The following is a 26818-nucleotide window of genomic DNA, read 5'->3' as shown; positions in this document are numbered from 1 at the left end:
AAAATTTAGGTACAATTTCTTATGTGTTTTTCGTATGGTTCCTAATTAAATTCATCATAATTTCCTCAAATCTATAATTTTCTCAAAGTTTGTTATATCCAAAAAATATGTATTTTTAATTAAGAACCATACGAAAAGCACCTAAGGAATTGTACCTAAGTTTTCTCCATTAAAAAATTCATTGATTAAAAGAAAGAGAGATGTTCTTTTACCAAATTATCCTAATCAACTACTGGTTTAATTTTTATTAAAGAAAAAATTATTGTAGAGGATGACCGGAGAATGATTAACCTGCAAAATAACAAACCGTGAAACAAACATAAGGCGTGCGTGACTACATCACTGGAGTACGGAAGTATCCGTAGGATTGCACAAATCCCCCCAAAATATAACAGGTTCTTCTCGACGGTAACCATACTAAGACTATCAAGACACGAGAAATACACTATCAATATCTCAGCAGGCACTCAGTACTTTAAAGAGTTGGAAGAAGAAAAGAAGAACCAAAGTTTTCTTAAAGTAATGAGGTTAGTTTAGAAAGAATGTTATTAAGAGCTATTTTAATGCAAAAGACGTAACAAATATTTTATAGGCTCCACATTTCACTTAATTTTAACAATATAATTGATTAATTAATTAATTAATTAATATATTTTATAGTTCGTCTTTGGATCGGATATCGAATTTTACAAATTAAATAGTAACCAAGAATCACCAAAAATTAAGAAAAATTGAATTACTGGTTTAGATACCAAGTCAAACTTAGATACTACACTTTAAAACACATTGAACATATTAAAAAATAGGTAGACAATTTCAAAAGGAAATTCTACAACTCCTGTCACATGACAACGTGAAATCATGCATAAGTCAACAACATTTATTTGTAAATAAATTTAAACAAACTAAAATAAAATAATAACTAAATTACTTTTAAAATATTGAAAATATACAACAAAAATAATACTTTGAAAGTATTATATATATGATTAATTGAAGGATACAATTGAAAATAAAAAATTAGTATTGTATTGAAAACTGACAGTTTTATTTATTTATTTATTTATATATATGCAAGGAGAGAGGAGAGGCATCAAGAGACATCATCGACATCCCAATTAGGTTGGCACCCCGAGACATCTCCATCCTATGCCGCCAAACTCTAAGAAGATTTTATTAAAAAAAAGGGGAAAATAATTACAAAAGGAGGGGGATTATGCCAATACCCTCAAAAAGAGAAAAGAAAAGAATTAGAAAAACAAAAAAAAAACAAAAGGAAGAAAGAAAAAAAACAGCCAAAATACAGATTATCGGAATCTGCAGTTAGGTAAACCACATCTGTCCCGAAAGAAGTCAAACTTCAAGGCATCATGAAGAGAATCAAGCCAAACTGCACCAACCAAATAGTGACCCAAATTAGCTAAATAGTCTGCACAACAGTTTCCTAATGATATTCATTTTAAAACAATTTTCTGTGCTAAAACGACACTCATTTTAAAACGAGGGAGTAATATATTTTTCTCTCGGTTGTCATTGAGTGAGAGATTCAATAAATTTAATTTATGAAAGCCATGTATCACACAAATCATTCGAGAACATTTAAAATAATTTAGAGCCCTTTTTTTTATAGATTTTTTAAGGAATTTTTTTTTTTGTAAAAAATAATCATTTTTAGAAGTATTGCATCTGTTTGTTACAACTTTTTAAAAAAATCAGAATCTAAAAAAATCTAAAAACAGCTTCAAAATGAGAAGCTGATAAGAGAAGCTTATCAAAAAATAGATTTTTTTTAGATGAGAGAGAAAATATGAATCAAAATATTAAATTAATTTTGTAAGAAAAAATCGCTTTTATATAGATGTATCCAAACAAACTAGATTCTTTAAAATAAAATAAAAATTATTAGAGTAAACAAATGCAAAATAGATTCTGATTTTTCATAAAGGTTCTGTTTGTTACGGATTAAAATAAAAGTGATTTTAACATAAAATAATTTAGAGATTATATTTTAGAGATTTTATGAAAGATCAGAATCTATTTTGCATTTGTTTACACCTTGATAAAAATTACTTTTTTAAAATAAATAATTTTGTTTGTTTGGATACAACTATATATAAAAGATATTTTTTTATTAATTCAATATTTTAAACCATACTTTCTCTCTTCGCTAAAAAAATATATTTTTTGAGAAGCTGCTCTTAACAACTTCTCATTTAAAACTGTTTTTAGATTTTTTTTTTTAGATTCTAATTTTTTTAGAAGGCTGTAACAAACAGATGCAAAACTCTTAAAAGTGATTTTTTTTTTTTTTAAAAAAATGGTTTTTTTTTCTTAAAAAAACTATAACAAGCGGGCTCAAAATCTCTATAAAATAGTCTCTAAATTATTTTATAATAAAATCACTTTTATTTTAATACGTAACAAACATGCCTAAGCATAATAACAATATAATTTTTATAGATATATATAGGACCACCTCTAAGATTATGTATCATTTGGGATTTCCTTGGTTGATTAAGTGAAATATTTATTTTAAAAGTTTTATTTATTTTTTACACAAACTAAGTTAATCACAATATTCCTTAAAAAAAAAAAAAGTTAATCACAATATTATCAAGCAAATTCTGAATACAATATACGGGAATATGAAAATTTCTGCAACACGTATAAGGAGTAGATGTCAACATTGAACCTAGTTTTTTATGTTTGATTATAATATTTAATTATTTTAAGTGCTTTGTCAAAGCATAGAATTTATGTAACAGCCCACATTCCACTTGGAGGTGCTGAAGCAAACAAAGAATGGTTTGGTACAGAGTCATTGTCAAGTTATGTACCTAGGCACAATTTTCATATCATGAGAATTGCGTTTTCTACCTCATCATCATAAGCATATCATAAACTTCATCACAATGAAAACATGTTGTTTTTCTTTCCTTCCTTTCTTATTTTGAGGGTTTTGGTATAGTCTTCCCTCTTTTATATATATATGGGATAGGATCAAATGACACCATGGTGTCAAAATTAGTTTGACACCAAATTTTATCCATTCATTTCATTTAATTCAAAGGCTTAAAACTATCACCAAATTAATTAACATACATCAAATACTCCCTATCACCTAATTAAGAAACATATCTATCATCATTAATTTATAATCAAACAATACCTTCTTGTTTTTGGTAGATTCAAACCCTTTTTATTTTCCCCTAATTTTTTTCTTTTGGCCATAAGCACAAACTCAAACTTTATAATTTTTATAAAATCATGATAAATCTTAATTCAGTTAAACATGATACACAACGAGTCTTCTAAAAAAAATTAGACCTATGAGTGACAAAATAATCTAATTAGCATGAACAATTCAAGAATCATTTGTCAATCTTGTTGATTTTTTTTAATACAATTTAATTAATTATTAAAAAAATATGAGTATATAAGATAAAGACAAAGAAATATCATTGATGGTGATGATGACTCAAACAACCATAGGTATATGAGTTCAACCATTCATTTCATAAAAAAGTTTAGAAAAGAAGTTTGAGTATGATTATAGAAATCTGGGAAAATTTATAAATTTGGGGAAATAAAAAAGAGGAACAAATAAATTTGGGGAAATAAAAATGGAATGTTTGATTATAAATTAATGATGATAGATATTTTTCTTAATTAGGTGATAGAGAGTATTTGGTGTATATTAATTAATTTGGTGATAGTTTTAAGCATTTGGATTAAATAAAATGAAGGGATGAGATTTGGTGTCAAACTAATTTTGACACCATGGTGTCATTTGATCCTAACCCTATATATATATATATATATATTTTATCATATTTTAATAATATTTTGAGATTGACATCATAGGATGGAAGTTCTTCAGAGGTCGTTGCTTCCTGTCTGTCCTTTTTCCTGACTTATAAAAACAAATATCAATATATAAGTAATAAAATACGTTCAAACATCTATGAATTATATTTAGAAATATGTTGTATGAGTTTTTTCATTTTTAACACCATCAAATATATTATAAATAATCTCAGACCATGTCTTTTTTGTTGATAGCTTTGACTACCTCATCCACTTGAAGGGCTGCGCCCCTGTGCCAAGGTACTATATATATTCCCAACCTAAAACTACTTTCTCATCAACTTAATTAGAAAACACTCTCTTTGGCTCTTACCATCATCAGCTAAATTATCACAGAATGGAGTCTCTTGCAGCTCCCGCACCAGTTGATATCAAGCGACCAATTGTAGATTTTAGTCCTAGCATTTGGGGGGATGTATTCCTTCAATATGATTCTCAACCAATGGTACTAAATTTTATTAATTTCACATACAATAATGTTCTTATAGCTTTTTATAGATATGATATATTATTTTTTTAGAAGGTTATAACTTATAACGATATATATTTGTCATATATATAAAATACTGTTCTTATAGTATTTAGAAATTTAAATGTTCTATAAATATTCCATTCTCTGTCACTATTACTCCCTCCATCTCAAAATAATTGTCTCTTTAGTATTTTTTTTCTATCTCAAAATAATTGTCACTTTAGAATATCAATGCAACATTTAATTTTTCCCAGTATTATGCCTTTATTTATTGAATTTCATCCAACTAAACTATTTCAATAACTAGAATTAATGAAAATATTTTAGTAAATAATACTAATTTTCTCATCGAAATCAACATAATTAATAATTTTTTTTAAAAACGTGAACAAACTATTATTTTGAGATGAAAAGAGCATTGTCTGCTTGGAAATGTTCCATTCCTTGTGACTATTATTAAATGCAGGAAATCAATGACAATATGAAGACACAAGTGCAAATGCAAAAGGAGGAAGTGAGGAAGATTTTTCAATCTTCAAGCAATGATATTTCACAAAAGTTAAACTTCATTGACTCATTGCAACGTTTGGGAATATCTTATCATTTTGAACGTGAAATTGATGAAGCATTAGAGCAAATCCACAAGAATTTAACTAAGAATAAGGAAATAACCACAAAAGAAGGTTCCCTTCACTTCCTTGCATTAGAATTTCGTTTGCTTAGGAAAAAAGGATATCACATTTCATCAGATGGTAAGTAGAAATTTTTACGCATATTTAGAGCCATTAATAATAATATTACGATAAAATCTCACAAGGCTAATAATGTGGGTGAATGTTGACAGAGATATTTGAAAAATTCAAAAACAATAAAGGAAGCTTGAATGAAAATATTTCCAAAGATGTACAAGGAATGTGGAGTTTGTACGAGGCTGCACAATTAAGGATTCATGATGAAGATATATTAGATGAAGCACTTGATTTCACATACTCTCACCTTAATTCCCTTATCACCAATGAATTGAGTCCTTTTCTTGCTAAACAACTATGCCAATGCTTAAGGACACCTCTTCACAAGGGAGTTCCTAGGTTAGAGACAAGGTGTTATATTTCTTCCTATGGTGAAGAACCTTCACATAGTAAAGTTCTTCTAAACTTTGCCAAATTAGATTTCAACACGGTGCAGAAAATGCATCAAAATGAAATCGGCAGCATCACCAAGTAAGTATCAAAAAGATTTGAGAATAGTATATATATATATATATATATATATATGGGTTTTGCTAGAAGCCATCCATGAAGGTGTCTTTTAGCAACCCACACCTCAAGGTGTGATTTCCACTTTTTATTTATAACTTTGCTAAAAGACACCTTCATAAAATGTGTCTTCTAGCAAAATCATATATATATATTTGAATTTTGATACAGAGTGTCATTGTAAACATTTGACATTGTCAACATAACCATTAATATATACGACTTTAGAAATAATTATAATTAGTCAAATATTTTCAATGATTTGATCGGTTATAATTGAAAGTTAATCTAAAAAATATTACACAGATAGTGTATATAAATTAAATCCTTAAAATGTATTTGGTTAAAAATTGTTGAGGTGATATAATTTTTTAAGTGAATTCAAATTTTTCTATGTCAAATTTAGAGAATTTTAAATGACATCTAAAAGTTAAAAATATGAAATTCAATTCTTACTCTAGACAATGTGAATATTAAATTGGGTCATATTTTTTTAAAAATTTCACAAATTGGTCCCCATATTTTTAAATTTTCAAAATGGCTCCTATAAATTTCAAAATGGCACCTAATTTTAAATTTTAATTTTAAAAAGTTAATAGACTATAAACGTAATTTTTCCTAATATATATGATATTAATTAGTTGTATTTATATTGTAGGTGGTGGAAAGACTCAGAATTTGCAACAAACGTCCCATACGCAAGGGATAGAGTGGCTGAGGCTTACTTTTGGCCATTGGCTATGTCTTATGAGCCTAAATATAGCACAGCTAGAAAGATGGTGGGAAAATTGGTAACATGTGTTTCTCTTTTAGATGATACTTATGATGCCTATGGCACGGTTGAAGAACTTGAACTTTTCACAGAAGCAATGCAAAGGTTGATTCAAGTCCAAAAAGATATTGACTAAGTTGTTTTATTTTTTTTGAATGACCTTATAAGTCATTTTATAATAACAATAAAACATATTAGTGATTTTTTTCTTCATATTATACCCTTACTATTTAATACTCTCTTCTTTCAATTTTTTGAATTTATCTTCCATGTACCATTAATGAAGTATAAGTTTATAAAGTTAATTATAATTTCCTTTTCTATATACAACATTGATTTTATTTCTATGAAATTATCAAAACGACTTATAATTTGAGATGGAGGGAGTACGACTTTTGAACTTAATTAGAATCTTGTTTTTATTTTCTATGTATTTGGCTCATTTATAATATTATCTTGTTTTTCTGAATTTCAGGTGGGATATTAATGTCATTCAATCCCTTCCAGAGAGTATGAAAGTGGTGTTTAATTCAATTGTTGAACTGTGTGATGAAATTGAAACAACAATTGTTGAGAATGGAACATCAAGTTTGGTGTTTATACAATATGTCAAACAAAATGTAGGCTTAAAAATTCATATACTTCAAAATTACCAATTGTGCTTAATTTTGCTCTATCAGTGAATTAGTTGATCAATATTTTCATTAATTTACAGTTTTACAAATTGGCACGATCCTACTTTGTTGAATCAAAATGGTGCAGTGAAGGATATATTCCAACATATGATGAATACAAGGCTAATGGATCTATATCTTCTTCATACCCGCTTCAAATATTATCTTTTATTGGACTTGGAGAATTTTCAAACGACGAGATTCTCGATTGGATTTTCAACTATCCAACAATCATCGATGCTATATCGGCTCATGGTAGACTCGCGGATGACATATCCTCACATAAGGTACTGCATATTTTGTATCTGCATATGAAAGTACATCGAAAGTATCTTACAAAACTGAAGTATACATGTTTTTGTATTTGCTTTATTTATAGTTTGAGCAAGAAAGAGTGCATGTTGCTTCTGCAGTGGAATGTTGCATGAAGCAATATGACATGTCAGGAGAAGAGGCTTATAACTTCATTCGCAAGGAAATCGAGAATTATTGGAAGGTCATGAATGAAGAGTGTCTCAAGTTAGACAACATCCCAAGACCAGTGCTTGAATTTATTATGAATGTGGCGCGAGTGACTGAGTTTGCATACGAAAACTTTGAGGATAAATACACAAAACCAGAACTGCTAAAAGATTACATTGTTGCACTACTTGTGGATCCTATAAGCATCGAGCTAAGTGAGTAGAAGAAGCAAGATCAGTTATAATAAGTGGCTATTTTACATTTTAATCCTTCTGTTTTTCCTTGATCGTGAATCGTTTTTATTGTTGTATTGATAATTCAAACTAGGCTTAAACATGTATTTCATCCTTGCAATTAGGGGTTGTTTAAAAATTGGTCCCTATATTCGTTAATCCTTGCAAACTAGTCTTGCAATCATTAATCATTTAAAATTTCGTCCTTTGACCAACTTAATCACTGCCACGTCACTAATTTGATGACGTGGCAATCACTGGCACACATGAAATTTCAATTTTGTCCTTAAGAGGAAAGAATTGGAAATCCCGAGGTAAAATTGGAATTTCATGTGTGACAGTGATTGTCACGTCATCAAATTAGTGATGTGGCAGTGATTAAGTGGGGAGAGAGACGAAATTTAAATTATTAAACAATGCAAGGGTAAATTGTCAGGATTTGCGATTATAGGGACCAATTTTTAAATGACCCCTAATTACAAGGATGAAATACATATTTAAGCCTTCAAACTATAATGCCACAATTTGAAATATAAATTACCTTTGTACTATTGCATTTGATTTAACTGTGAATGGTTTTATTATTGTATCGGTAACTCAATTTGTAATGCTACAGTTTGAACTTGACTAGTTTTGTTTAGATGATTGGGGATGTTTACACATCTACTCCCTCTGGTCCTATTTATAAGAAAAAGTTGATTTTTTAGATTCATTGTGTAATCAATGTATCTTGTCTAAAATATAAACCAAATACATTATTTATGCAATGAACTAAAAAAGTCAAATTTTCTTATAAATAGGACCGGATGAAGTATTTCTTTTGCAATCCGGTTTTGTTCCCTGTTTTGGATCCACTGGTTTTTGCAATCCGGTTTTGCCAAATCATATAATTCAGAAAAAACAAGACATCACATGAAAGTTATGGAAGCTAGAGAATCGAGAAAACCAACTTGGGGAAATTGTGTCCCAAGTTCATATCTAGGAGGAATGCATGAAGAATGAAGAAAACAAGCAAAAAAAGCTTCTGGTCATACACCCCACGTGTGGAAATCACATGAAGCAGCTGAGAGTATTTTTCATAAACATGATGGTTCATAGAAAAAGAAGTGCATTCGGAGCAATAAAAAGAGTATTTTTCAACCCTTTTCCACTTGTTCCTGTGATGTTACTTTTTATTTTCTCTTTAGTGATGTATTCAGTTACTAATAGTAACTAAACTAATAGTAACTCAACACTTTAGATTAGAGTATGAACCTTTATTATTTGTTGAATTTCTCTACAAGTGCACAATAATTTACTTTAACAATACTATTTGAATTATGCTTATTTTATATATATATCGTTCTTATTGCTTTTCAATTCCTTTCATCGTGAATCAATTCTAGGTTAGAAATCTTTGATTAAGTTTACCTTTCTGACCAGAATCATTGTATATAATTTATTAGAGACGTTTGTTGAGAGATTAAGAATTCCTCATGCATGACTAGGTTTAACGTTCACACATACTCGTGATAATATATAAGTCCCTGCCAGCAATAGAGGAGTAACCTTTTATATAGGGAGATATGGAACTATAACTAAAATAGGTACATTGTTAAACGGTGTGAGTATAAAACTGAAATAGTATTTGGTTTAGGAACATGTGCCAATCCAACAAAGACATGGAGATGATTCAAAGAATCTTAATTGTCGTCAAAACTTTCTTTTAACCCTTTCAAATTTATCAGCAACCAATGAATCTTACAAACTTCTCCCAATTTACTGTTTTTACTTATAAGTTTAGTTCATACGAGTCAAAAACAACAATCTATTTAGAGACTATAATTTACTACTTTATTATTTGGAAAATGCTGACTGAAAATATTGCAGAAACTAAAATTTATGTTTTTTTTTTTTTTGTAAAAACTAAAAACAAAATTGTGAATATTTAAAAAGAATATATATTTTACTTAATTAACTCACTTTAAAACGACTCGGATTGTGACATAATTGAAAATTCCAATTCTTAGCCATGTACTTTCTGATAATAGCTATCTCATTCCCATAGCGGTGAGGGGAAACATCAGCACGTCACACCAGATGAATAGTATGCATGTAATTCGTATAACAATAATGTCTCTGAGACCTTTCTCCTAATAACAAATTTGAATCCCATGCATTAATGTCAAGATTTCGACGTGAAAAATATTCATGTAGCCAATATTACCTTGGAAACCATGCATGAATTGTTCATGAAAGTCTTTAATTATGCAATCAAATTCTGTCATCCGTGAGTTGGTTTGAGCAAGGTTGTCAGACTCGCGAGTCTACATGGACCCGAAAAGGGTCCGTAGACTCAATTCATAGACTCTACTTGTAAACTCGTACGAATTTATGAAAAATTAAAAATGACGTTAAAATCCTGTGACATTATATAAATGACATATATATATATATATATATATAACAAAATACCAATTAATCTAAACATTCAAACTCCAAAACCAACTTGTTAACAAAAAATCTCCGTAATAAATCTAGTAACATAGCAAAAATAAGTAGATAATGTCTTATTTCCTTCAGAAATGGCTACTACATAAAGAAAAAAAAATATAAAACATATATGATAATGTCTTCAAACATACAAAACTCCAATGAAATCTTATCTATAATCGAAATCACCACCACCATCATCTTCGCCAACATCATAACCATCATCGTCAGCATCATCATCATCATCAAATTCTGCCCCCGGATAAAACACCATCATCATTAATTGAACTTGGATTCCTTGAGCTTCCATCTAAATCAACATAGTCACCACTTTCCACAACATTACTAACAACATCAGCTCCAAAAACATTGTTAACATTAACATCAGCTTGCTCGACATTGTCATGATTTTGCATTTGCACAACATTCTCTTCATTAGCATCTTCAGCTATCTACTCATCATGAGAATTAATATCTTCAAATGAAGAAACTTTTCATTTCTATGTTTATAAGATTCTAGGTTTTTTTCTATTGACATTTTTTGTTTGATTTGGAATTTGGGCTGTATTTTGGAATTTTCTTAAATTGCTTTACAAAAATGTTCACGGACTCAGTAAACTCGTCCTAGACTCGCGACTCTACATATAAGTCTATTTAAGTCTACTGAGTCTACCATAAAAACGATTCTATCTATAAATCTACTCATTTTTTACTTCTAGACTTATAAACTCATATAGACTCACGAGTTTGACAACCATGAGTTTGAGCACTACCATCCACATTAAAAATATATGAGCCATAATGACCTCTATTCCAAGAAATAAACTGAGGTTGAATACCAGTAATCTCCATATGCATACTCTTGAAAGCTTGAATAACATCACGAGTCATAATAACATTGATCTTTGAAGAAGCCATCAAAGGTGTGTTTATATCATAAAAAATCTTTCCATTTCCAGCACACCAAATACTCCACATGGTAATAGATATCACAATGTCAAGCTTGCCAACACTATCATGGGACCACATGAATATCTAGTTATCCTCCCTATATAAACCGAAGCTAGGACCCATAATCAAGAGCAAGAGATTGTACTACTCTTTTGATGGCAAAGATAACTTAAAGATAATTGGACAAGAAATTATGTTAATAAAAGGTTGCTTAACATATAGATTTAGATCAAAACGTGTAATTTAACATTTTTAAAGGATTGGGTATGTTTTAAAACATGAGAGGAGAGGTTGTAATATCATTATCTTGAAGAAAAAAAACAGAGAATCTCATTAATCATTGCGCGTTCTCTAGTTGCAGCTCCCATCTCTTCTCATCATTAACTATACCTTTCATGAGAGTAAATGCAAGTCTTGGCCTTTTTTAATGCAAGCCTTATAAGTCATAACATATCCTGATGTAGGCTTCAAAAGGACCATGCAGTCATGCACAGCTACCTCTTGTAAATAAAGGGACCCACAACCATCTGTTTCTGTCTGGTTTATTTGGACCAAATCGGATGTGCTTTGTTGGAGCCTTATCAGCATCTCAATAGAGGCTATGGGAAAAAAAAAAAAAAAAAAAACACTTAATAGAGAGAATAGTGAGGGGGTAAACACCTAATAAAGTGAGCGGGGTAAACTATTTTTTTTTATCTCTATCTTTTATCTTTATATGTTGTTTGATTTGTGTATCAACTAGGTAAATCAATCTTATCATCTTCTTTTGGTGCTGGTCGGAGTTTGAATCTCAAACTTTGTATATATTATGCATTGTCTATACCAACTGAAATAAACTCACGAGAACAATCAATCTTATCATCTATATACTTTAAAAACTCATTCAAATGAATACAATTAATAATATAAATTATTTTAAATTTCTTAATAAAATTATTTTTAAAAAGCTCAATTCTTTTTTTTTAAAGAGGCTAAAATGGAATATATTACCAAATCAAAATGTTTTTCCTAGCACAAGATGTGTCAAGGAAAACATGAAAAGTATGAGCAATATTTACAACCAGGTAAAAGAAAATCAACAAAAAACAGACAACAGAAATAACAACTAGCCATAGCCCAACATTGCGAGTGGATTCAGCCACCAACCATGGTAGTTGAGAGATAAATGAAGTTTCATCTTCAACCATGAGAAGGACAGTAGCTTAATTTTGTCCACCAACTGCAAGATCGAGCACTCTTTACTTTTAAAAATCTTGTTATTTATTTCTTTCCACAATTCTCACACAGTAGCAAATCAGATGACATTCAACCGAGATTGCCGCATATGAGGTCCCCCACCACCCAATTTGAACTGAGTAAAATGGTCTGATGGGGAGAACGGAGCGGTCGTAGATAGACCAACCCAACGATGAATATAGTCTTCATAAAAAGCTCATTTCTTATTACCCGTCAACAAAAAGTGTTTATAGTCCTCATAAAAAGATGGATAGTTATTCATTCTATGTTGAAACAAATCAAAATTATTTACTTGTCTTCCACTATTTTATAACATAAGTAGTAAAATATAAATTAATAATTTTGATTGATGTCAATTTAGCATGAATAACTCTACTCATTTTTTTTGGACGGGTAATATATTTAACATTTTAAAAAATAATGTGTGATTGTTTACACGAATAAGTTTCTGATTTTATACTCCATCCATTCTTCAATCTATATGAAAAATGGTCCATATATTTCGTCCATACTTTAACATCTAAAAATATAGATTATAAATAAAAATAATATGTAATATTTTTGAGAAGTTTTATGTAATATTTTTTTTTTAAAAGCAGTTAAACTTTATTTATTTAATTTTAGATGGATGAGGTGAAATCATTATTAATAATGGTTGTGCTTTTAGTCATTTTTATAAATGCTCAGATGAGATTTGAATCCTATCCCCGAGATTACTATTAATAAAATAATAATAAATTTCTATTCATTATTATTTAGTTAAAATAAGAGATGTACATGCATCAAAGTTGTTGAGTGAATTTTATTTATTATTATTCATTTGATTCAAAAACATTTTCAATGCAGTTAGTTAAGTGAAGTTTATTAATTATAATTCATTTGATTCAAAACATTTTTAATGTAGTTAGTTGAGTGAAGTTTTCCACTAAAATATTTAAGGGAAATGCTAACCGGTGCCCCGGGGCACATGTTAAGGATATGAAAAAGAAGATTATATAGTAGTTAATGCATTGAAATTGTGTAATTAATTTATAATAAAGTCAAAAACAGTTTTCTTTTATGGTAATAATTCCCTTTTATGGTATGCTTAACCAGTGCCCGGGGGCATCGGTTAGCAGGACCCTTTATTTAAAATATAAGAAACATGTTAAAAAGTGTCCTTAAAACACTTGTTAAAGAAATTAAAATTAAAATGTTTTTTTAGGAAATGATGAAAAATTGTATATTTAATTTTTTTTGAATGTTTAAAATTTAAACGTTGTTATTATTGTTAATTTGTAATTCAAACTCTCTCGATTGTTTAGTTTTGTTAGGGTTACTTACCTTGTAACATAAGTAACTAACTATTTCATTGTTTTTTGAGTAGTGATATTTGAACATCTATTTGAAACAATTTTTCTGACAACCTCTTTTCTCTCTCTTTTTATTGGTCAAAAACAATGGAGAGAGAAAAAGTAACAGAGAGAATAAGAGTATAATATGAGTATGTGAGAGAATGTTGTCAAAAAATTATCATAAAGTGGTTGTACAAATATCATTTCTCTTGTTTTTTGCTAAGTTTGTTACATCTATAGTTGTTACTTGGTGTGCAAGCGATAAGAGGAACACTTGTGTATATATTCTATATATTCTGATTCCTCATTGAATAATAGCTAATGCATTTACTTTCATAGTTTCTCCCCTTAAGGAAAATTCTATGGTGAAGTCATGAAAATGACTTTTTTGGTAAAGTTAAATGACCAATTATTGAATATTTGTGTATTTAATTCATGTCACGTCATTATATGGTGTATTGCACATTTGCCCATAAGATGTGTCGTTATATCTTTACTTATTGCAATTGTGTCCCTGATTAAATCAAAATTAAACATAGATTCTCATTTGTGCACTAAAATTGAAATTCCCCTTATATTTTGTATGAGGACTGGTGCACTAAAATTGAAATTCCCCTTATATTTTGTATGAGGACTGATTTGTAATAAGATAAAGCTTAGTTTTAAAGTGATCCACCAACATGACACTAGCTGACATGATAACGGCAATTATACTATTGACCAAATAAAATAACTTTTTCAAAAAAGTCTGACTTCACCGTAGAAGTCCCCCTGTCTTAATCTCTTAATCCCTCATTCTGTCTTTCTTATTCTCTAACTGTTTCCTACTTGTCAAGTTACACAAATTCACAAACCCTAATCAATTGTTTCCCTAACAATTATGAGATGTAAAATACAACTTGTGTTCGTACACCATGCATCTAACGTGGTTGAGCATGTTTTCAATGCAAATTACAAATTGTACAACTTGTCCTACTACTTTAGGTGACCACCTTGTAATATGTACCTATCCGAATCGATGATTATCCTGATTATTCGTATTATTCACCATTGGTTGTTCCCAAGGGTAACCCCACTGCAAAAGTACTAGGCTAAAAAATATATGTTGCATAGCTAGGATTTAACTGAACTAGTGAAGGTATCGTCATTGTGATGATCAATTGAATTTGCATGGAAGAATTGGCACCCTTGAGCTCCTTGAATGGTGGAGGTGACAAAGTTGTCACCAAATTGTCATGTTTTGCCTCCAACTCTCTAACTTGGTAAACCTTATTGGGTAACATGAGTTTAACAATGTTAGCTGGTTGTTGATAGATCTGATTGCCACTTTCATGCAGGACGTGGTCATTACTGATGGGGTAGGTGGGGGGGCTCAGTTTGTAGCTGTGTGACACATTGTCACCAAAACTTATGTCAAAAATCTTCCGGTGTATGATAATGAGTTAAACATTTAAAAATAGAGAATTATTTTTGTACATCCAATACTCATTCAACCGTAAAAGAGAGATAAAAATATAAAGCGATAAGTAACTAAGTAATTAAAGTGACAAGATGGTGATGAATGATTGCATGAAAATTAAAATTTAAGGTATACAAATGCAAGAGTTGTTTAAAAATAGAAACACACGGTGTCATTGGAAAAATATAAAAATTTATATTTGACTTGTTATGTTGTTAGCCGGTGTTTCGGAGACACCGGTTAACATTTTACAAAAAGAAACAGAGGATTTAAAAAAAATGAAAAGATAAACACATCGGTACTCGTCTCAGCACTAGTTATTGTATGAATTGAAGACAAGGTTCGTCGTTTTCAAGAACTCATCAATTTTCAAAACATTTTAAAAAATAAAATATAATAATTCTTTAACGATGAAAAAACTAATTTGACAATTTAATTATATTTGGAAATCCATAACTACGGGTGTTTGCGGTTCAGTTTTGGGGAAAAAAATCAACCGATCAAAAATAAAAATCCATGCGGTTCAGTTTGGTTTTGATGATTATTCTAAAAGAAATTGATCCGATCCGATTCAAATATATGTGGTATAATTTGGGTCGGTTTTTGGATATTCAAAGTGCAACATATAATTATTTTTATTAATACTAATATTACACATACACAATAAAATAATAGTTTGTTTTGTTACAACAATAAAATAATAGGTTTGATGCATAATATATAACACAATTCTTTTAAAAAAAATTAACATTGCATAATGAAAATGATCGATTATATTTAAAATATATGATGTTGTAATAATATAGATTTAAATGAATGCAATATATAAGATTAAATACAAACAAACAATATATTAACGTTTATTAAAAAAAACAATATATTAACGCAGTATATAACACTAATAAAATAATAAATATTAAAATATACATATGCAGTTTGGTTCGGTTTTGAAAAAGTAATCCGGAATCCGATCCAATTCTAGCGGTTTTTACAAACTAACATTCAAACACATTAAAAAAATTCGATTTTTTTGGATAGGTTTGTGGTTTCATTTTGGATCAGTTTGAATTTGAACACCCTATCTATAACTCCCCGGCATTCATTAATTCGACACTTTAACTCTTATGTACTTATTATCTCTATCTATCTATCTATTGTATTTATTATTACGTTCCTCTCTTTAGTGTCTAATGAGGGTCCATTTTAGTGAATAATTTCAGACTTGTGACAAGTCCTCTTTGGTTTCCAAAATTGGAGTCTATATAAGCTTGAACTGACGCTCTCTATCTACCCACCTTTCAAGCACAGAATATTACCGATGGCGGCCACATTGTCCTCATTTTCCGATGATCTCCACTCACCGATCATGTCACCGCCGTCCAAAAAGGCGGGAACGGAAAAGATCTGCATCGATGAGATGCTTGAGAAATACTGTGGTGAGTTTGGAAAATGGCAGCTGAAACACTTCATTCTCACATGTCTTGCTTGGGCGTTGGAAGCTTTTCATACTATGGTTATGATTTTTGCTGATAGGGAACCTGATTGGAAGTGTGTTGAAGGTATGGAGTGTTCCGCCGATGGAAGTGTCTGCGATATGGCGTCGTCGTCGTGGGAGTGGATCGGAGGGAAAGATGCTTCTACGGTGACTGAGTGGAGTTTGATATGTGGTGACAAGTTTAAAGTTGGACTTGTTCAAGCTGTTTTCTTTACTGGTTGTATGATTGGTTCGTTCATTCTTTTCTCTTCTCTTCTACAATTTTGATCATATTTAATCATATCAAACTACTCCAATAATTATAATCAATAAGAGTCTTGTTATCTTGTGTCCTAGGGGCACAAGTTAAGGAATTCAAATTAAAAACTTTTCATAAAAAACAACAAAATTTTGACTCTTAAAATTTGAATAAATTTAAATACACAAAGATAATTGTTTCTATTTTAAATTTCTTAGCATGATTCCTTAGGACACATGATACTCCATCCGTTTCTAAATATAAGCAAAATTAACTTTTTAGATTCATTGAATTAATGTTGAATGTGGTTCATATTATGGATCATATACATCATTAATTGAATGAATCTAGAAAGTCAATTTTACTTATATTTAGAAACGGATGGAGAAACATTTTCCAATTAATAAATACCTTTTAAAGGTACGTATTTTGATAAGTCGACCGTGCTAGTTTTTTTTAGATTAACATGCCTAAAAACGGCTTCCTCCATCTCACTTTACGTGTTCTCCTTCCAAAAAAATATTTGTCTTAAATGATGGCAAATTTTATGGTACATCCAATAATTTGAGTGTATTGGAACACCAAATCAATAAATTAATAGTTAAATGTGTTATTTTTTTGAAGAGAAAAGTTGTTTTCTATCACCTATAATTATAATAATTAAATCTTATTTACCAAAAACATCGAGGAAATAAAATTTAATTTTTCTGAATTTTTAGTACTCATAATAGAGAGTTTTTATTATTTTTTACAATAAAATGTAAAATAATTAGTATGCTTTTTATAAACAATGAAATTATGTTTTTTTTTATGAAATGACATTTTCTAAAATATAAATATCAACAAATAGCTCTTTATTCCATAAAAATAATAGTTAATTTAAAGATTTTTGAAGTATTAGTGCCGGTACACCTTAATTTACGGGTGTACCATAGAAGTTCCCTTAAATGATTTGTCCCATTTATAATAACAATAAATTATTTATTATATTTTTCTATAAACATACCCTTATTTATTATATTTCAAACATTATGACTATGATTATTCTACTATCTATAATTAATAAGAATATTTTAGTAAATGATACATATTTTGTCATTAAAATCAACATTATTAATCATTTTTTTAATAACCGTGTAAAACTCAAATGTAACACTTAATGTGAGACGAAGGGAGGAGTAAACTTTAAAAGTTAATAAAACTAAAATATAATGTAATTATTTAAATCAACTTATATCTTCGTGAGCTTAACTTAATTGATAGATATTAAGAGTTAAAGTTCGGATTGAGATTCTTCATTTATTCATCCTAAAGATGAATTTATAGTCACTAACTTGACAATCCTTCAAAAAAAAAAAAAAAACTTGTCAAAAAAGATATCAACCTTATCCTTATTGGTTTGTGATCTCTTTTTTCTTTTGTTGGTACAATGGCTTGCAATCACTCGTTTTTTTTTTTTTTTATATAGATATATGAAACGTCAAATAACCATTAAACCTTACACAAATTAAATGGTATCCGTCCGAACAATTTTGACATTTTTATTTTTTTAACAAACTAAAATAACATTTTTATTAATTAAGCTAGAATTTGTGAAAAATGACAATTTATCATTCTTAAAAAAAAATGACAATTCGTCATATTATCACATAATTTTATTTAATAACTACATTTAATAATAATAATAATAAATATATATTGGTTGTCGTTGTAAACGATATTACACTAATAATACATATTTCATTTTCTCATAGCTAAACAGTGGATTTATGGTTGGAGAGTGTGCTCGCGATTTTCGGATGTCAAACCATTAATTGATTTGAATCGTCAATCTTTGAACTCTCGATTTTTATTCTTGGGAAGGGAAAAAATGAGTAAAAACCCTTATCGAGACTTTGGATTCGGGGGTTGATTATGCGAAGGGAAGGTGCTAGCACCCTAAGCATCTACGGTATTCCGTAGGAACCTCTTACCTAGATTATCTTGTGCTAAGCTACTTGTTTATTTGAAAAATTATTGCCTAATGTCTAAGTGAAAGAATGGAGGGAGAAGAAGTATGTTTTTGGTTATTTTTATTTGATTTGGAAGGACAAGTCCTCTGCCTACGTACCCTTTTTGGGAAAGGGATCAAAACCGACGTAGTTCCACTCAAAAATTTCTTTGGTGGGTTAGGTTGATTTTAAGATTTTTTGAAAATGGGTTTTAAGAAGAGAAAGAGGCCTCAAGGCATGAGATAAAGAAAACAAGTGAGGTTGATTGATTTTTAAATTTTGAAAATGATTGAAGTTGAATTAAAATTGATTGAGAATTTGATTAAGAAAATAAAGAAAAAAAGTTATTAAGAAAATGATTTTTGAAGTTTTGCATATTTGACTTTTTGAGAAAATGATTTTTCTAAACTAACGGTGAAAACTAACGTAACGTCGTACAAACTAACGGAAAGCGGTAAATAAAATGTGGTAGTGTCGGTGCTTGTGTTACCTACATTATTACATCAATTCCTAAATACAACCCTAAGGCCTTTATGCCAAAATAAAATGCAAAAAATAAAATTACATCAATTCCCTATTTATACATACTAAGTCAATGACAAAATAAAATAATGATAAAATTAAAAGTGCATGCTATGATTCAAGACAAAAATTAAATAGTTAGTAATCACAAGAAATATTATGATGAATGAGACATGAGAAATAATAAGCAAGAATTAAGACAAATAATAATTAAGGTCATCATATAAGAAATAAACAAAAAAAATAAAATAAAAGAAAACAAATAGAATGGATTTTTAAAATTAGAGAAAATTAAAATAGTGAGAAAAATATTTTTTGGAATTTTTCTAAACACAAAAAATGTCAAAAAATGTAAAAACAGTATTTAAAAATAAAGACAATTAAAAATAAGAAATAATAAAACATTGACTCAGCAGGATTAATTCTGGACCATTGGATTAAATCAATAGTCCAGATTCATTCACTGGATTCATCACAGCCATTGGTTCCAACGATCCAAGGGTCACAAAAACAACATAGAAACAAAGGGATTAAACTGAAAACACAGTGACCGTCAGATCAACGATCTAACGGTCCAAACAGAAGCCACACCACACTCACGCAGAAAAAACACACACTTGATTTAAAAACAGATCATACGGTAGCCGTCAGATCAAGGAACGATCCAGATCTGATGGCTACTAACGCGATGGAACATCGTAAGATTATGAATACGCGCACGTATGATCCAGCAAAAAAGAAAGCACTATAAAAGCAATCTTAACAAAAAAAATAACATAAAACTAAAACACTTCTCTCTCTAAGTTAAACTTAGAGAGAGAAGCTCTCCCCTCCTTCAAAGAACACGCGACCGGAGAAGATGAAGAGGGGCGGCCGGAGCTGCTCCGGCGCGGTGGTCGGCCGGAGCGCCGCCGCGCCGGAGTTTTTTTTTTGCTTTTTTTTTGAAAATTTTTTACATCAAAATACTCCTCTTCCCTTCCTCTACTCGAATCTAAACTCAAAATTTCGAAAACATGCACCAAAAATCCTAGATCTACAAATGAAGATGTGAAAATTTTACCTCTTTTTCCGGTGCGGTTCCGTTTCTCTCTTCTCCGGTTCGGTACTGTTTGCGTTTCCGGTTCGCCTCCTTTCCTAGCTTTTCCGGTCCGGTTCTCTTCCCCCTCTTTTGCTACGGTTCGGTCCGGTTCGGTTTCTTTCCGTTCTGGTTCGGTCCAGTTCGGTTTTGGCTTGTTTGGGATGATGATGATTTGTGGTTGTATGAATGGTTTGAGGTTGTTGTTTAAGTTTTGTGTTGCTGGATTTTGATGAATCTATGAATGTTCTTCATATGTTCATGTTATTTCTTTGTAATTTTTAGTGTTTGATCTGAAAAAGGGTTGGAAAAGTAGAAAATGAGTGTTTGTGAATTGCTGCTGATTTTTCTGACGTGAATAGTGACTTCTGGCCCATTTCCCAATGATTGACAGGGTTTTTATAGTGACAAATTAGGGTTGGCTCTGGTACAAACAAATGACAAAAATACCCCTGCAGCTGAGACTTGGAGAAAAAGATTTGACAGATAAATAAATAAATAAATAAAAAAACAAAATGAATAAAATAAAATAAAATAAAAAATAAAAAGAAAAGAAAAGAGAAGGAAAGAAAAGAAGTCACGTGAGTGACTTTTATAAAAATAAAGAAAATAAATAATAAAAAACAAAACTAGCCTAAAAAAAAGAAAGAAAGAAAAAAAAAATAAAAAGTCCCTTCGGAATCCGACATGAGGTACTTCAAAGTATCCTCCCTGCCGAAATTTTGGTTGAAATGATTAATAAAAAAACGCCTTTTAAAATACAATTAGCCATTTTAAAATGACTTTAAAAGGATTATAAAATGCGTTTATAAAAATGCAAATGGAGTGATTTTAAATGTTGTAGAAAATGCAAGCGAGGACTTAAATGCAATATGAAAGTTTTTTTTTTTTTTAAATGATTAATGACGAAAAACACGAGTTTTAAAAGGTAAAAAAAACGAATAAAAGAGAATCTGAACTATTAAAAAATGTGGACAAAAAAGATTTCAAATGGTCCAAATTTGGGGTATGACAGAGAGGTATGCATATAAGTTAATAAATATGTTTGGTTTAGAATAGAAAGTTAAAGAAAAATCACGTGAGCTTAACTTAGTTGATAGGGATATTGTATATTATATGCAGGGGTTGGGGTTCGAACCCCACACATTCCACTTCTCCACAATTTAATTGTATGATCTATAGCCACTAGACTACTTGACAAAAAAAAGAAGAAATTGTGAAAGAAAAAATATAGTACAAGGAAAGAAAGTGGAAAGTGAAAGGATATTTTTAGTTGTTTTGAATAAGTGAAAAAGAAAGGATAGAAATGGGAGAAATTCTTGTCTTGTTTGGTTGGTTGGATGAAAATTCTTCTCTTTATTGGTCCTCAAATTTGTTTTCTTTCACGATTATCATTTATCATCTCATTTTTAGGTCATTTTTTACGTGGTCTAATCATTTTTTATAAGAAACAAATCTATAAAAAAAAATGATGGAAACACACTGAAGGATTTCAAGCCAACACCACCAAACCAACTCAAACGGTTTATGTACTTGTTTGATAATCCGTTTTCTAGGCTCAAACGGGAGTTTGGAAAACTGAAAAATTGATTCACCTGAACGTGCTTCTACCCCTCAAACCCACGTTTACTAAAAGCTACAAATTGAAGCTTTAAGGTTGATGTGCTTTCCCAAATTAACCCTGATCTTCTTTTTCATTTTCCTACAAAGTTGAAAATAACACAGCCAAAGTGATCACTTTTATTTTCTTCCGTTTCTCAATTTATTTTCTCTACCATGTTTCTGCTTCAGCCTTCATGGTCAACTGCAAACTTCAACATTCTCTCTCTGGGTTTGAGAAGAAGTGGAATTTGGTTTGTATTTTTTTTTTCTTTTCACAAAATGGAGTTGGGTTTTAATGGCCCTTTAATTTCTCCTTCTTATGCAAGCCTGTTAAACTTTTGGCAGATTATTTTCTAAGAAAAAAATATTTTTACTAATCTTCAATAATTAAATTGATAATGTAACAAAAATTTGAATAATTAAAGAAAATAGAAATGAAATTCAATTTTAAATAGATATTGATACCCCAAATAAAAAAGATATTAATATCCATTTTGGTAATTATGCATTCAAAATCAATTTTGATCCAAACAACATGAATTTATAAGAATCACTTTTTACTTTATTGTATCCAAACATAAATCAATTCACATTCAACTCACTTTTAATCAAAATCAATTCTGTCAAACTCAATTCTATCAAAATCAATTCTCTTCACCGCTGAACCAAACACACTATATGATCAAATCTTTAATGACATGTCACGGTTTATTAGACATTTTTTGGTGACTTGAATATTCACCGTGGCCATATATATAAACTCTTTCATGTCATTAATGAATATGTCACATGAACGAATTGATATTAAAATGAGATTTGGTGTAAAAAAAAAATCAGAACAAGGTGAAATTTGAGACAAAAATTTGATTTTTAAAATGTGTGTACCAAAACTTTATTAATTTTTTTTAAAGAGTAATACTATTGAAACACAAATATTTGACAACTATACAACACATGTGTACGATTCACTGTATTTATACTTACAGTGAACAATATATTTTTTAAAAACTAGTTTTTTATTATCGAGGATGATTTTTGTCACTAAAATTGAGTTGTGTCATTAACCGATTTTACTATTTATTTATCAAAAACATGCATGTTCTAACCTTTTTTTTAAGATAAATCTCTTTGACCACTTTGACAACTTCATTAACCACAAAAATGCAAGACATTAACAACTCATTTTACAAAATTTTAAAAAAATTTAAATAAAATTTACTTACGTACATTAAACTAAAATAATTAAGAGGTTAATGCATTGCATTTTTTGTGGTTAGTGAAGTTGTCAAAATGATTAATGAGATTTATATTAAAAAAGGGGTTAACAGCGTACATTTTGTGGTTAGTAAAGTTGTGAAATTGATTGATGATGCAATTCAAGTTTGTGTTACAAAATCCTTCTTTATATTAAAAAATATATATTCTCTCTCTTTTATTCTCATGTGTTTTTATTTTTATTTTTTTTTTCTTTATTGTTTTTGTCCAATAAAAATAGAGAAAAAATGGTTGTCAAAAAAGTTGTACAAAATTGGTTGTACAAATATCACTCCACATCTAAAAAAACATTTGTTTTAAAAAAAGAGTGTCGTGTCGTACCTTATTTAGCAAAGACATTGTCTTTTTCTTTTGGTTACTAATTCCACATGCTATTATTCCATGAAAGCCTCATTTATGTTTCTCATGATTTTAACGGATAAACATACTACCTCCATCCCTAATTATAAGACCCTTTTTAAAAAATAATTTGTCCCTTTTTATAAGACCCCTTTGATGTTTCCAAGTACATTAATTATTTCTTTACCAATATATCCTTATTTATTTTGCATTTTTTCTTCAATCAACAATAAATATTATATTGAAAACATAAATTTACTCCCTCTCTTAAGGATAAAATTGTAAAAACAATAGTAATTATATACAAATTTAATACTACAATCAACTTTCTTAATCTCCGCAATTTTGGCAAAAGGCTCTTATATTTAGAGACGGAGATAGTAACAAATATTTCGTAAAAAGCAAAACACTACATACATTACATTGAGAAATGATATCTGAATATATATTTTGTAACAATTTTTGTGACAACTTTCTCTCTTATACTCACATTATTTTTCACTTTATCCCTATTGTTTTAGTTTTCGTACACATATCTACTTTTTCTTTGTAAGTTATGGTTGTCACGTAAGTTATCAACCAAATGATTGTTCAAATAACACTTTTATCATATATATATATATATATATATATAGAGAGAGAGAGAGACACACACTTGTTATATGAAGAAAAAAACATAATTATACACTTACCATTAAAAAAGTTATTACAAGCTTTTCCATCTGCTGAATAATCATATGGCTTAAAATATTTTGATGTTGCAATTTCAGGAGCTGGAGTGTTTGGTCACCTTTCAGACTCTTCTCTAGGAAGAAAAGGTTCCCTCAAAGTGGTTTGTTCCCTAAATGCCATTTTTGGCTGTTTAACAGCATTCTCCCCTAACTATTGGACCTATGTCTTCCTCCGCCTCCTCACCGGTTTTAGCAATGGTGGTGTTGGCCTTTGCGCCTTCGTCCTCGCTACTGAACCTATTGGCCATTCAAAACGTGGCATGGCAGGAATGTCCACTTTCTACTTCTTCTCCGGAGGCATTGCAATTCTCTCTGGTATTGCCTACATCTTCCAAACATGGCGTGCACTCTATATCGCCGCCTCCATCCCCTCCCTCCTCTACATAATTCTCCTCCTTCCCTTTGTCTCTGAGTCCCCAAGATGGTACCTCGTTCGAGGAAGAATAAACGAAGCAACTGCGCTCATGTCCACTATTGCTTATTTCAATGGGAAACACCTTCCAGACGGAGTTGTCCTCTCACTCGATGAAGAAGTATCAAATTCAAACAAATCAACAAGTGATCTTGAATACAACCTAATTAACTACGTGGAAAATAAGGATGCACAAGTTGGATCCATTGTAGATGTGATTCGTTACTCAGTTACACGTATTAGGTTATTTCTAGCGATAACTATTAACTTCTTGACCTCAGTTGTGTACTTTGGGATTAGCTTAAATGTTACAAATCTCGAAACCAACCTCTACATGAGTGTGCTCCTCAATGCGGTAGCAGAAATGCCGGCGTTTGCGATAACGGCGGTGTTGTTGGATAGGTTTGGGAGGAAGCCATTGACAATAGGGACAATGTGGTTTAGTGGATTCTTTTGTTTGATGGGGAGTTTGATGAGTAATGTAGGGGTGTGGAAAGTAATTAAAATGGTTTGTGGAGTTTTGGGGATATTTGGAATGGCTGGGACTTATAATTTGTTGTATATTTACACGACGGAGTTATTTCCTACGGTGGTGAGGAATGCGGCGCTAGGGAGTACGATGCAGGCGGCAAGAATGGGGGCGATATCTGTGCCTTTTGTGGTCGTTTTAGGTGGTTGGTTGCCGTTCGGGGTATTTGCGGCGTGCGGATTAATAGGTGGGATGTTTGCGTTTTATCTGCCGGAGACACTAAATATGCCTCTTTATGATACATTTAAGGGATTGATGGCTGGACTTGCATGATGCTGCTGCTATTTGCTAGCTGAATATTAAATTGCAAATTATTGGATTGAATACATACATGCATGTTGTAGTGTTTTGTTGTCTCGTCTGGTGTCAATGTATTCCCTTTCAAGTTGTTTTTATTTGGTCAAATATTTGTACGGTTGGAAAAAAATTCAAGGAGTTTAATCCATTGAAATGCTTATTTTTTGTGCTGGCCTTTGCATCACAAATTATTAATTTTCTTTGTGTTGGCCTTTGCTATAAAATGTATAACTTTTTAGGGGATTGTTATATATGATGAGAGAAATCTCGTGAATGTTTCACGAACAGGAAAATGCTTTTGTAGCAAAAAAACAAAAACAAAAATGGCCGGTACGTACATGTTAATTACCGGAAATGAACACCATTTGCCAACTTTTTATAGCTCTAAGCGCTATAAAATGGTTATTATTAATGAGAGAAAAAACACCAATTTGTTTAAACTAGATTATATGAATATTATATATTCATACAAATATATTGATTCCACTTCATAAGATATACTCGCACCAAGTATTGATTAAGAAATAGTAACTAGTTACAAAATTGTTTTAGTTATAAAAGCTTTTGAAACTTAAAGGATTAACTTGGAAATTCTTTCAAATTAAAAGGACCTAATTGAAATTTTCGAAATTTAAAGGACTAACTTGAGAATTCTGTCAAACTAAAAGGACCAATTAGACATTCAAGCTTAGTACCACGCAATGTATTAGTTACAAAATAGTCCAATAGTGAAATACAACTCATATCCAATCAACGGTCATGGAAATGACGGTCTAGATTAAATGGCAACAAAAAATGAATCGGAAGTGTTAGAATTGGATACCAGTTACCTTCAGCTTCTCGTTGGTAGCGGAGCCAAACAAAAAAAAAAATTGGATGAGTCGTCAAAATAAATTATAACATATAAACATAAAATATATGTAGTAATAAGCATTAAGGATAAAGTTGATAATAAAAAACAATTAAAATATATACCTTAAAAATTTAAAATAATTCTCTACTTGTTTCGAGTGACTTAAAGCATCAATAATATATACTCATAACTAATACTTGCATTAATTTCCTTTTCAATATAAATTTTCATACTATCATTAATTAGATACTCACATCTCATCTTATTTCTC

The 26818-nt window shown here is 30.1% G+C and overlaps 2 protein-coding genes across 2 annotated transcripts; both read left to right on the top strand.

The window, feature by feature from the left end:
• The first annotated feature begins 4154 nt into the window (after positions 1–4154).
• LOC11405529 (probable terpene synthase 2) lies at positions 4155–7876 on the top strand. Its single transcript, XM_003596509.3, has 7 exons — positions 4155–4312; positions 4806–5091; positions 5184–5559; positions 6254–6472; positions 6843–6987; positions 7083–7328; positions 7421–7876. The coding sequence occupies exons 1-7, from the start codon at positions 4205–4207 to the stop codon at positions 7724–7726; spliced, it is 1686 nt and encodes a 561-aa protein (XP_003596557.1). The 5' UTR covers positions 4155–4204; the 3' UTR covers positions 7727–7876.
• Positions 7877–16387: 8511 nt separating this feature from the next.
• On the top strand, positions 16388–25733 carry LOC11413532 (organic cation/carnitine transporter 4). The gene is made up of 3 exons (XM_039830726.1): positions 16388–16912; positions 24496–24839; positions 24929–25733. Exons 1-3 carry the CDS (start codon positions 16507–16509, stop codon positions 24983–24985), a joined length of 807 nt encoding a protein of 268 aa, XP_039686660.1. The 5' UTR covers positions 16388–16506; the 3' UTR covers positions 24986–25733.
• The last annotated feature ends 1085 nt before the right edge of the window (positions 25734–26818 follow it).

This window comes from Medicago truncatula, chromosome 2 (genome assembly GCF_003473485.1).
Source record: "Medicago truncatula cultivar Jemalong A17 chromosome 2, MtrunA17r5.0-ANR, whole genome shotgun sequence".
Classification (NCBI taxonomy): domain Eukaryota; kingdom Viridiplantae; phylum Streptophyta; class Magnoliopsida; order Fabales; family Fabaceae; genus Medicago; species Medicago truncatula.
This window is presented reverse-complemented; position numbering and strand designations above follow the sequence as displayed.